The 12,557-nt window shown below is 39.8% G+C and overlaps 1 protein-coding gene across 1 annotated transcript in view; it reads left to right on the top strand.

Moving 5' to 3' along the window:
• The window catches only part of Cntln (centlein), a 253,142-nt gene that overhangs the window by 230,669 nt on the left and 9,916 nt on the right, over positions 1–12,557 (top strand). Inside the window, exons 24-25 of the mRNA XM_032902276.1 lie at positions 5,012–5,197; positions 8,289–8,366. Coding sequence (XP_032758167.1) covers positions 5,012–5,197; positions 8,289–8,366 — 264 coding nt within the window. The remainder of the gene's footprint in view (positions 1–5,011; positions 5,198–8,288; positions 8,367–12,557) is intronic.

Raw genomic sequence — 12,557 nt, 5'->3', positions numbered from 1 at the left:
GAAACCATGTCTGAATGCAAAGTCCATCCAGAAAACTCCCTTGAACTCAAAGAATATGTAATAACCTTGACAAACTCAGGGAGTATGACAGCAAGCATACTACACACGGGTGCCACTGGCTAGCCCATCCAAACTCAGAAGTTGGATTAGTTGGTGAGTGCTTTTCCTCGTGAAAGCAAATCTATGAAGACTAGATGTGGCTTCTTCCTAAACCATGAAAACACCAAGGGACTGACAGACAGGCCATGCAATCAGATGAGCTAATGAAGGCCCTTCTGAACTAATGATGGCCCATCTGAACTAATGAAAGAGAAACCTACCAACCAAGGAACCACTCAGATAAGTGAGTAAAATACAAGAAAATGTGTCGGGGATTAGATGGAGTGAGGAAACAACAGGAAGAAAGTATGCAACCTGTCAAGGAAGCAGAAACCACAGGGAAAGGAAGGTACAGTGACAGCAACGGTCTCAGAAAAAGTAAATATTGAAGAAAATCATAAAATTAACTTGTGTTATTTATATTCTTTCCTTTTAAGATATGATTCAAGTTTAGAAATTTCATAAAACTAAATTAAATACTAATATTTCTGTATGAGCTGTGTTTATAATGACAAAAGATGTAAGGCTGGGTAAATGGTTCAGTGTATAAGAGAACTTGTTCTACAAGGATGAGGTCCTCAGATATAGTCCCCAGTAAGTAGTGGGGCATGGCTGTGCATTGAGGGCCAGAGACAGGCAGATCCCATAGCTCACTGTAGAGAGCATATGAGAAACAGTGAGCTTCTGATCCAGCAGAAGACAGTGATTCACAGCAATACAGGCATCCGGAGTCATGTTCTGACCTCTGCATGGATATGCCCAGCCACATCCCTTACACACGTGCACGTACCTCACAGCACACACATATTAGGGTGTGTGTGTGTGTGTGTGTGTGTGTGTGTGTATGTGTGTGTGTGTGTGTGTGTTATACTAAGAGAAAATGAAGCTGTTATCAATTAGAATGAGCTCAATAGTGCTCTGTCTCTCTATACTAACAACACACCTCTGAGACAGAGAAGAGGAATGGTCATTTACAATAACAGCAAGCCAATAAAAGAAAATCTGGAGTAAATTTCAATGAAGAAAATGGAATTTCTGTGCATTAATGTTAATTTTTGTAATTGATGAAATACTTTGAAGAAAATATAAATAGAAAAATAAACTATGCTCATGGATTAGAAGAATGAATATTATTAAAATGTCTTAGTACCCAAGTGTCTGTGTACATGTATATATGTATGTATGTGTGTATATTTATTCACTACAATTGCTGTTAATAATCCCATCATATTTAACATCATAGTAAAGAATTGTATAGAACCCTAAAAGATGTTGACTAAGCAAAGCCATGTTGAACAAGAAGACTTAAGTGAAAGGTATTATACTTTCTGATTTTAAACTGTATTGAAAAGTTTTGTGCTCAAACCTTCATGATTCTGACATAAGAGGAGCATAGATCAACAGAGCAGAGAGCTCATAAATTAATTTATGGATAGATCATTAACCAGTAAGTGACAGATACAAAGAGTACATGACAGTGAATATAATATTGTTTGCTTTAATTTTTGATAAATGGTACTAGGAAAACTGACTGACTAAGGATTGACAGGAAAAGTCAATGACAATATACTGGGCAAGAAGCAACCTAAGACGGAAGGATTTCTTTGAACTCATAGTCTAGGGTCAACTCTATCACAGTGGTAAGGCTTAGCTATGATTCTACTTCACAGCTATGATGACAGGTAATAAACAGCCAGCTTACATCTCCAAGGATCAAGGCCCAAGAGAAAAGAGGACTAGAGCAAGGTTGTAAACCTCAAATCCAACCAGCAGTGGACCGCTTCTACCAGCTGGGCTGTACCTCCTACAGGTTCTGCAACATCCTAAACACACCAACTGGAAACCACGTGTTCAAATTTTACGTTGGCCTGTGAGGGATATTCTGCATTCAAAACATAACAGAAGAAAATTCCATCTACTTCAACTTAGGTGTAGGTTAGCCAAAAAATGTTCTCATTTAGTAAAAACTCATAAACCTATATAGTCAAAACATATTATACTGTGTAGAAATTTTGATTTCAAAAGGACTCAGAACATTCATCATTAGTTAATGGAATACATGGCAATGTAATTAGGGGCCAATCGGACAGATACCTTCCACCTTCTTTAAAATGCCTCAAGAATGTAAGATAGGTCAGTGGATAAATAGGTACATGTCAAATCAAATATAGATAACTGATTATAATATATAGGTTGGAGGTATATGGGCCCTAAACATTTTTCAACCTTTCTGTATGTTTAACATTTGTATAACATTTAAGGGTGTTATTCTCAAGTATCCTCCTCCAGAGTCTCCTGCAGAAAGATCATCTCATAGTCTTTTCCAGGGCTCTTATTTGGATCATATCAAAAAGAAAATTTCCACTCTAAATGATAGAAAAAAAACACACCTTAAAGACTCATAATTCAACTATGGAGCTAGTTAGATTTCTATAAACTTAATTTGGGTCATCTGGGAAGAAAGAATCTAGGTTTTAGAAAGAAAGAAGGTAGGAAGGAAAGAAAGGAAGGAAGGAAGGGAAGGAGGGAAGGAGGGAGGGGAGGGGAGAGGGGAGAGAGAGAGAGAGAGAGAGAGAGAGAGAGAGAGAGAGAGCCAGCCCACATCAGCTTGATCTGTTAGCAAGTCTATGAGGCATTTTCTTGATGGAGAATTGATGTGGGAGGATCCAGCCCACTTTGGGTCTTCCCATTCATAGGCAAGTGGGCCTGGGTTGTATAAGAAAGCAAGGTAAGGAAGCTATGAGGACATGTCAGTATCATTCCTCTGCAGCTTCTGATTCCTTTCGTGCCTCCAGGTTCCTGCCTTCAGTTCCTGCCTGGATTTTGACCTTTTCTCCCCAAGTTGTTTGTGGTCATTTATTTATCACGTAGGTATTGGTAGATACCTAACTAGGACAACTACATTAAACTTTTTCCCCATGAAACATTATAGTTAAAAAGCAATAAACTATGAAAAATGTAACATATTCAATAGGCAAATATAATTTCAATAGCATAAATGTGATTTGCTAAAATATAATTTAAAATGCCAATGAAGATATAGGTATGTCAAGGCTAATTCCACTTGATTTGTAATAAATGAAAAACGCGAATTTGGAACTTCAAAATAGTTATAAAAGCAAATTGTACTAAAGTATCAGATTGGTGTTTGCTAATACAGTGGAGAAACATATATTTCACTCTGTTTGGACTTTTGTGTGTGTGTGTGTGTGTGTGTGTGTGTGTGTGTTTGTGTGTGTGTAAGTGTAAGTGTAAGTCAATAGTATCTAGGAGGAAGGGTAAAGAGAGAATCAAGTAACAGCTACCAACATGACAGCAACCCACACTCTTCGTTGTGGTACATTTGCTTTTGCTTTATATCAGAGAGCTGCTGAGGATGGTTATTTTTTGAAACCTTTGAACTAGCAATGTATTGAAACAGCCCAGTGGCTGGCCAGCCTGCCTTGGGCCCCTAAAGCCACCCTTGTATCACCACACAGAACTCTGGCCCTACAGAGTAAATTGTATTTTTGTATTTGCCTATAAGAGTGACATACACTAGCACTTCTTGATTTCTCAAAGGGAAAACTTAAAGACTTCTGTGACATAGTTTCAGCTTTCCTGTGTACTTTTATCCCCTCCCACCTTATGGGCATCAGTCAATCACACAGGCACTCTACTTGGTCATGTCAAGTTGTTCCCGGTATCTCTAATTTAGTTTTAGTAAAATATTACAGAAGCAACTTTTTCAGTAGTCATCTTCCATCAGCATATATAATAATTAAACTTACGATCTGTCCATTGGTGAGAATGTGGTGTTGAAATCTCCTACTATTATTGTGTGAGGTCCAATGTGTACTTTGAGCCTCAATAATGTTTCTTTTACAAATGTGGGTGCCCTTGCATTTGGGGCATATATGTTCTGAATTGAAAGTTTATCTTGGTGGATTTTTCTTTGATAGGAATGTAGAGTCCTTCCCCATCTTTTTTATTAACTTTTGGTTAAAAGTCTATTTTGCTTGGAAAATTTTTCCCAGCCTTTTAGTTTGAGGTAGTATTTGTGTTTGTCAGTGAGGTGTGTTTCCTGTATGCAGCAAAATGCTGGATCCTGTTTACATATCCAGTCTGTTAGCCTATGTTCTTTTACTGGGGAATTAAGTCCATTGAGAGATATTAAGGACCAACAAATATGATTGTATCCTATTATTTTTGTTTTTAGAGGTTGAATTATGTTTGTGTGGTTCTCTTCTTTTGTGTTTGTTGTGAAAAGATTACTTTCTTGTCTTGTCTTGGGTGTAGTTTCCCTCCTTGTGTTGGACTTTTCCTTCTATTATCCTATGTAGAACTGGATTAGTGGAAAGATATTGTTTAAATTTGGTTTTATCTTGAATACCTTGGTTTCTCCATCTATAGTAATTGCAAGTTTTGCTGGGTATAGTAGCCTGTGCTGGCATTTGTGTTCTCTTAGAGTCTGTATGTCATCTGCCCAGCATCTTCTGGCTTTTAGAGTCTCTGGGGAGAAGTTTGGTGTAATTCTGATAGGTCTGCCTTTATATGCAATAGCTTATTATAATTAATAACCAAATAGAATGTTTACAGATAAATAGAACTATCTCATCAGCTCAACTGCTTTATCATGATTATAAGTAGCTTGCCTGCTACAAGCTTGACCAACCAAGACACCAGTTAGCACATCTAAAACTGAGTTTAGAAAGCTTTGGTTAATAAAGAAAGGTAGTTAAGATGTGATTTAAGAGAATTTTTATTAGATAATGACAATAGGTAGATAACAGCCCATTCTCTTCTAAAATGAATAAAATCTGAGTAACCTTAATAAAAATGATTTGCTAGTGCACTCACGTTTTAATGTTTGGACGACTTTGTCTTCATTATGACTTCCACATGAACCCACGTTCTCGCTAATATCTTTTAGGCTTTGGTCAATGAGTTACAAAGTGATGCCCATAGGACAAGACGACAAATCAGAGAGCTTAAGCAGATGCAGAAGAGCAGACATGCCTGTAAAACCTCAACCCATAAAGCCCAGACCTTGGCAGCTTCCATCCTGAACATCTCACCGTCAGACCTAGAAGAAATATTGCACACAGGAGATGAAATGGTAAGATTGCTTGAATATTCACTAATAAATGGCTTGCTGTACTTTTACTTAAATATACTTTTCTATTTTATAATTCTCAGCTTCATTTTATGATGATATTGTCAAGTTGTCAAAGAAAAATATTCATGTATAACCAACGCAATGCCTTTAGAGAAATTCAGTATATGATATAGACATGAGTCATGTATGTAACAGGAAAGGAGGATAGCAATTAGGAAGAGCCATGTTGCTGTCACTCATGCAATTTTCCCTTCCTGTCATCGCCATTCTCTTTGACTAATCATAGTATATACCCTGTAGGTCAGGCTATTTGTCATTGTTGGTGTGTGTGTGTGTGTGTGTGTGTGTGTGTGTGTGTGTGTGTGCAGTGTGTGTGTATGTGTGTGGTGTGTGTGTGTGTGTCTGTGTGCCTGTCTGTGTGTGCATTGTGTGTGTGTGTCTGTGTGTCTGTGTGTGTGTGTGTGTGTGTGCTGTGAGAGGAGTGGGGAGATGGAGATGCAGGGAGGTAGTGGCAGGGAAAGAGAGGGAGAAAGAGTTGAAGGGAGAGGCAGAGAGTGAGGGGAGAGGAAGGGAGAGGAGGGTGATTTTCTTTTGTTTGAAGCAAGGTCCTTGCTATGTTGCCCAGGCTGTTCTGAAACTTCTAGATTCAGGTGATCCTCCTGCTTCAGTCTCTTGACCCTTTCAAACTACAGGTCTGTGCCACCGTACCCAGTTTTTTGGCTAATTTATTTTATGTATGTGAGTGCTCTTCTTTGTGCATTTGTTTGTACCACATGCATGCCTGCTGTCAGGAGAGGGGATCGAAACCACTGAGCAGGAGTTACAGAGAGTGGTGCACCACCATGTTGGTGCTTGGAACCAACCCTGTCCTCTGAGGAGCACCAAGCATCTCTTAACTGCCTAGGCAGCTCCAACCCTGTGTCCTCTGAGTATCACTGAGCAGTCACTGCCCGGCCAGCCCATGTACTCTGGTCATCACTATTCTTAGTTCACCAGTTCAACTGAATGCAGGTCACTCAAGTCACCATTGATTTGATAAACGTCTTGTGTGTGAGGTTTTTTTGGGTTTTTTTGTTTGTTTGTTTGGTTGGTTTTTTGGTTTTTTTTTTCTTTTTCTTCTTCTTTTTCTCTCTTTTTCTTTTTTCTTTTTTCTTTTTTTGGAGCTGGGGACCGAACCCAGGGCCTTGCGCTTGCTAGGCAAGCGCTCTACCACTGAGCTAAATCCCCAACCCTGGTTTTTTTTTGTTTTTTTGGGTTTTTTTGTTTTGTTTTGTTTTTAGGTAACAACTTATTGGCTTTCCTGGCTGAAATGATTATTTTGATAATTCTACCTTTTAAAAATATTTACTGTTTTAAAATGTGTAAGCTGCTTCTGCTGTTTGGGTGGATTATATTTCTATCAGTGGGCCTGGGGGAAGGGTCCTATCTCATCTAGGATCAGTAGTTTTTAACCGTGTGAAGGATGCCTATCTTCAGGTATTTATATTCAGAAAGATTTAAGGTAGGATGATACCAAGGTCATCACAATAAATATTTGCTCGATGATGAAAGAAAGCACCATATTTAAGGTTTTGTATAAGACTGTCCTCTGTGAGAGGCCTACAGTCCTGAGTATCTAAGAGATTTTCTGCTGTAAGAACATCTATAATATAAAGATATTTAAACTGCCAAGAATTTTTGGAAAAGATCCAAAGGAATTCTGCAGAGATCATTTCATCCTGTGGGTGAATGGGATAATGAGTCATTAGTTTCCCTATTTCCAAGTCTCAGCATTTGTGCCACAGCATCTGGGACTGGTTGTGGAAGTGAAAGAATATGGTCGCGTGTAGGATCAAACAAGGTGCAAGGAAGACAGCAGTGACTGAGTGAGGGCCTCACCCATGCTTGCTACAATCGCCTAATCAGAGCTTTGGGTTGACAGTGTGCCTCTGTGAGTGTGTGTGTGTGTGTGTGTGTGTGTGTGTGTGTGTGTGTGTGTGTGCCTGTGCACTTACACACACAAATGCAGGCACATGTTTTTCATTGTTTGGTGTTACAAGGATGCTCTCTGGCCTGTAAATTACAAAGACATCACATCACTTGAATAGGAGAATTAGACAAACTGTCTCCTTTAAGTGTGTGACCTTAGAAAAAGTTCCTCATAGTTCCAAAGACAGCTGAAGCAGCACCTATGCCTTTGAGCGGAGGCACCTGAGACCAGAGACCTCTGCCTGCAGCCACACATGCCACACAGTCTGCAAATCCTCCTGGAAGCAAAAAGAACGTGAGCACAAACACACTCTGAACAGTGTCAGAACGCCTTATATATTCATTGTGCTTAATTATAGACCCGAGGATATTGAGAATGAACTGTACATCTTTTAGAGATCAAGGAGTGGAGTATCGTGCCTGAATTATGTACTTTAAACTGCACCAGCTGCAGTGCAGTAAATTCATGTTGAAAGATGAGAGTCTGTGTGCAGTGTCTAGTATGGAGACTGACGTAGTAAATTTCAACAAGTGTTAGTTTCTCAAAGGCTTCTACATTTTCACATATGGTGTCTGTGTGTGCATGCTCACACACAGGGGAGGGAGGGAGAGGGGAGAGGAAGGAGAGGGAAAGAAAAGAGAGAGAAGAGAAACCCTGCATAGGCCAGGAGGTGGAGTTGGTTTCCTTAGAGCTGGACTTAGAGGCTATTGTGAGTCACCTGACATGGGTGCTGAGAACCAAACTCAGGTCCTCTGCAAGGGCAGCAAGCACTCTTAACAACACTGAGTCATCTCTCCAGCCCTGCATCCTCTTTTTTACTATAACTTCTTTTTTACTCCTATTCATCCCTGTCTGGGGCTACACTGTGAAAGCTGAAAAATATTCTTAATTTATTATGAGATATATAAATACAAACATCGCTTCCATTTGTATGTAAATGAAATTTTACACTAATGAAGAATTAAATATTAAATAGCATGGATTTAAATATTCCACTTTGGAATAGAGTTTCCAGTCTCTCTTAGTTGATATCTTAGAGATATCTTCCATATCTTGCTACCAGATTCTAGCAGAATTGAGTAAGTTCACATCAGTTAATGTACCTGTTTTCACTTTCCTTAGGAAATCGAGAAGACAAAGATAGATGCTGAAAATGACAAGGACTGGATGTTGTACATTCAGAAACTTCTCCAAGGACAGGTATTTCATTTTTGTGCTTTATATATTAAAATTTCCAAATAAACATTGCCAGCCTTGCATTTGTAGACACCCCTATTTATTTCTGTTAGGTGAAAAAATGTCCCCTGAGTCCACAGTAAAGTTAACCCCCTATTTGTTCCTTTGGACTTAACAAATGAAGCAAATGCCTTGAGAATGAGCCAACATGGGCCTCGGCAAGTGCATTAATTAAATTATCGAGTCAAGCGCTCTGCTTGCTGGAGTGAAAGGATCCATTCTTCCAACCTCTTAGGAAAAGAGATTCTTTATTAGTGTCTTTAAAGTTGGAAGTTGATACGGACACCTGAGGAGTTCATGGGTTTCAGTGACCTTTTACTGTGGACCTGTTTCCAGTCAATTCATGTTTTCCTCACAGCCAGACAGCTGTTTATTACTGTGTCTTCCCGCATTCTCTACAATATTTTCTACTGAGACCTCGAGCAGCTTGTTAGTGGGAAGTAAATATTGATTTGGCATCCTGTCAATGCAGAAAGAATGAAAAAATTTCCACCAGAGGCCCCTCAAACATTTTCCTATCGACGTTTTCTGGGCTGAGTGGAAGGCTGCATAGAGGATGACAAGGCCGAGCCGAGCCGGGGTCCCTGAGGGCGCTATTGAGGCTGCTACTGTGACCAGTGTGATATACTCTTCCTCCCCTTTCAAGTGTTTTTTTAATACACACAGGGTCTGCTGGGATGTGCCCCTCTTGTAAGTGATCAAGGGCAGTTTATTGGCAGGTGAGAGGCCTGCTTTTCTAGTCACAGCCAGCTTTGTTTTGACATCACTGACAGTGTGTAATGCATTCTAAAACTTTTTTATTATAGTCTCTTTTTTGCACACCCTATTTGTTTATTTGGAACCCAACCTGAAATAAATAAAAACTAAAACATAATTCTCAAAGTGACAAAAGAAAAAAGTCATCAGCTAGTGACTTCTGAAAGGCCCTGTGAATGTTTCTGCAACAATTAAAAACAGGTTGAAACTAAGTATTGTTAGTTTGCCGCTCCATCACAGATAGTCTCCTGTGTTAGTACTGACGCCAAGAACAGAGCAGCACTAGTCCGTGGGTGCCCGAGTGCTTTGATTAGCCATGTACAGAGACTTGAGTCCAACCCCCAGCATCAAGACAAGAAACAAAGAACAATAAGTAAATGCTACATAAGCTGCTTCTATTCTTAGTGTTAACGTTATATAGTTTTTAGACCTTATCTGAAATTACTTCAGTAATACAATGTGATAAGTGACATTTTCGTTAATGTTGTTCAAATATGATAGGCAGGTGTGAGAGAAGCCCCTTTAGAGTGACAGCTTGATTTTGAGAAAAGAGAGGTTGTTTGTTTTTCTTAAGATGCACCTTTGAATCATGTGTATGGGGTGGGGTGGTGGGAGGTGCCCGTGAGTGCAGTGCCCTCAGAGGCCAGAGGATCAGCTCTCTGTGGAACTGAACTTGCAGGCAGTTGTAGGCTACCAGTGTGGGTGCTGGGAACCAAGCTCAGCCCCTCTGCAAGCAGGCTCTTAACTGGACCACCTACAGCTCACTTCCTAACCTCTCCTCCAGAATGCCCGGCTCACTTCCTAGTTCCTGCTCAGGCAGTGCCTGGCACTTGAAGGAGCTCAAAGATAGTTGGTGTGGAGTGCTTTTCAGCTTTAAAATGATAGAAATAAACTTGTAATGATTTTCTAAGTGTTGACCTTATAACTATGTCCTTGTAGTTCCTTTAATTAGAAATTTTATCATCAATTATGTTCATAAAATAATAAATCAATATGTTGAAATCTTGCTAAGGTTATACTGTTGTTGTCCATGAGTGTGTGTGTGTGTGTGTGTGTGTGTGTGTGTGTGTGTGTGTGTGTGTGTGTACATGGACATATTTTGCATTATCTGGGTACATGCTTATTCTGTCCAGTTAGTATTAAACCTTCCCTGTTGAAATGGCATTGGACTGCATAACACTGCAGGTTGATATAGTACCTTTTTGTACCACTGAGCCTGGACTCTGGAATATAATTGCCTGGAAGTATTGATTTAATTGCCCAGGTTTATTTGTGGACTCCTAATTATTGACTGGAGGTAAATTGAATGGAGCAGCCTTTATGAACACTGAGAAGCTCTGCTGTTGCCACCATACGTAATGAACGGCATCATACGCCTTTAGATCGTTTTTCAGGCTAATTTTATTCCGTTGTGACAGTATGATAACATTTAAAAAGTCAAAGACTTTTTATTTTTATTACTGATAGAGGTGGTTTTGCTGATGTCTTTGGATTTTGTGAGGGGAAAAAGGCATTTCACTGGATGTACCTGAATGTCACTTCATAATTATGCCCAAGAGAAAAATCTATAAAATAGAAAACATCTCTTTCCTTCCCTCCCTCTATCCCAGCAATTATATTTGTCCTGTGTTTTCAGAAATGTTTCCTTTGCCCATAAGATTTTTAGCATCTAAGATGCTCACAGAGTTATCTGGGCAAAACTGGAAATATGTGTGGTTACTTACAGCTTCTGTCTTCTTGTGTGTGTGTGTGTTTACACAACCTTTGAGCTATAGAGAAAGCGACCATTTTCCCTACAAAACTACGTGACTTGATTCTGATGCAATAGTACTATAGTATTTCACAGATAAAAATATAGGGCACATTTTGTCTGCCCTCTCTGTGGTTCAGTGTTGTATGGTAGAATCCTGAATATTGAACTGGTTGGTCACATGTTTGTTGATGGCCTCCATTCAGTGAAATTTTTCACTGATGATGTGCACATCACAAACACAAACCTGACTTTCCCCCATGTGGCATGGTAAAGCATGTGGTATCTGTTACTGTCACTGGCTGGAGAGCACTGAGTAAACGTTAGAGCTTTAATCCATGTGTATACGTGGTTAGAGTGCACGGACATAACCTCACTATTTCAAGCAGTTGTAAAGCAGTTAGTAGTTCCATGTATTTGATATTTTTCTGCACTCTGCAGATTTCTAGTTAGGAACACCCTGAAAAGTACCTTTGTAAGGCTTGCTTCCATTTTCTCTGGGATGGATACCCTTATTTTAAAAATTTACTCATGCTTTCTTTTTTATATTGATAAGTTTGTAAATTTAGAGTTTGTGAGAGAGACAAAGAAGGAAAGATGAGGGGAACCCCAAAAACTCATTTTTGTGTAGTTTAAGGAGCAGATGAAAATAGAGCTGGGCTACACACCACTGGCACTTGAGCAAGACTTCTTTACAGAGAGACATGAGGGCAGCAGGGTCCCACTGTGCCCCAGCCATGGTAGAAGGCGGGCGGCCCACATTATCCAGAATTAACACACAGCCAGTGTGAGAGTGTACACAATCCCAAATCAGAAATGGATCATCTTAGCAGTCCCCACGATGAGGAAGTTGAAAGTGTGTTGAGCCTCAGGGCTGAAGAACTTCAGTAATCAAGAGAGCCAGTGTGTAAGGAAGGAAATAATCAATAGTGACCAAAACCACAGATTTTAATAGGTTGAAGGGTTCTGCTTTTCCTTAATATATCCCAGCTCTGTTAGTCCATCCTTAGTGTATGTAACCATTGAAGAAAACATCTCACTCTTTTTGGACAAGAAAAGGCTGAAAGTCTGGGTATGTGGACTAGTACATTTTCCCACTCGGTCCCATCTTCAGTGCCTGGAGCAAAGCTGTTGTTCTCATTGTTGGTTTTCCTTCAGCCTTAAATATCTCTGTTGCTCTTAGTTGGTTCAGAGCTTACGAATGCTGAGGTTTGAAGTGCTCCTTTCTCTAGTCTCCTCTCTAAAAATGACGCTTTCCTTCTATAGCATGCCTGAGAGTGAGGCTATCACAAGGTTGGTAGCGTCCCTGTCTTCTGTAACTGCAGAGAACTATCAGTGCAGGATTAATCCATGGAGCTGTGAAGCCATCACTTCTGCGTGACCTCTTGCTGCATGGCATTTGTGACATGTGTGTCCATGCCCACATGTTGCATGCTCATCTGCTCCACACATACAAAGCTGCATGGCCCGCCACAGACCTCTCATACAGCCGGAAAAACAGCAAGATGTAAAGTCCCTACCCACCCGCTGCAGGGTGTTTGCGTAACAACTTGAAACTGCCTTTGGTTCAAGTTAAAGCAATTGTTTTTTTTTTTGTTTGTTTGTTTTGTTTTTTAATTATATCTTTATTTTCTGATATGAGTACACTG

The sequence above is a fragment of the Rattus rattus genome, chromosome 1 (assembly GCF_011064425.1).
Source record: "Rattus rattus isolate New Zealand chromosome 1, Rrattus_CSIRO_v1, whole genome shotgun sequence".
In the NCBI taxonomy this organism is placed as follows: Eukaryota; Metazoa; Chordata; class Mammalia; order Rodentia; family Muridae; genus Rattus; species Rattus rattus.
This window is presented reverse-complemented; position numbering and strand designations above follow the sequence as displayed.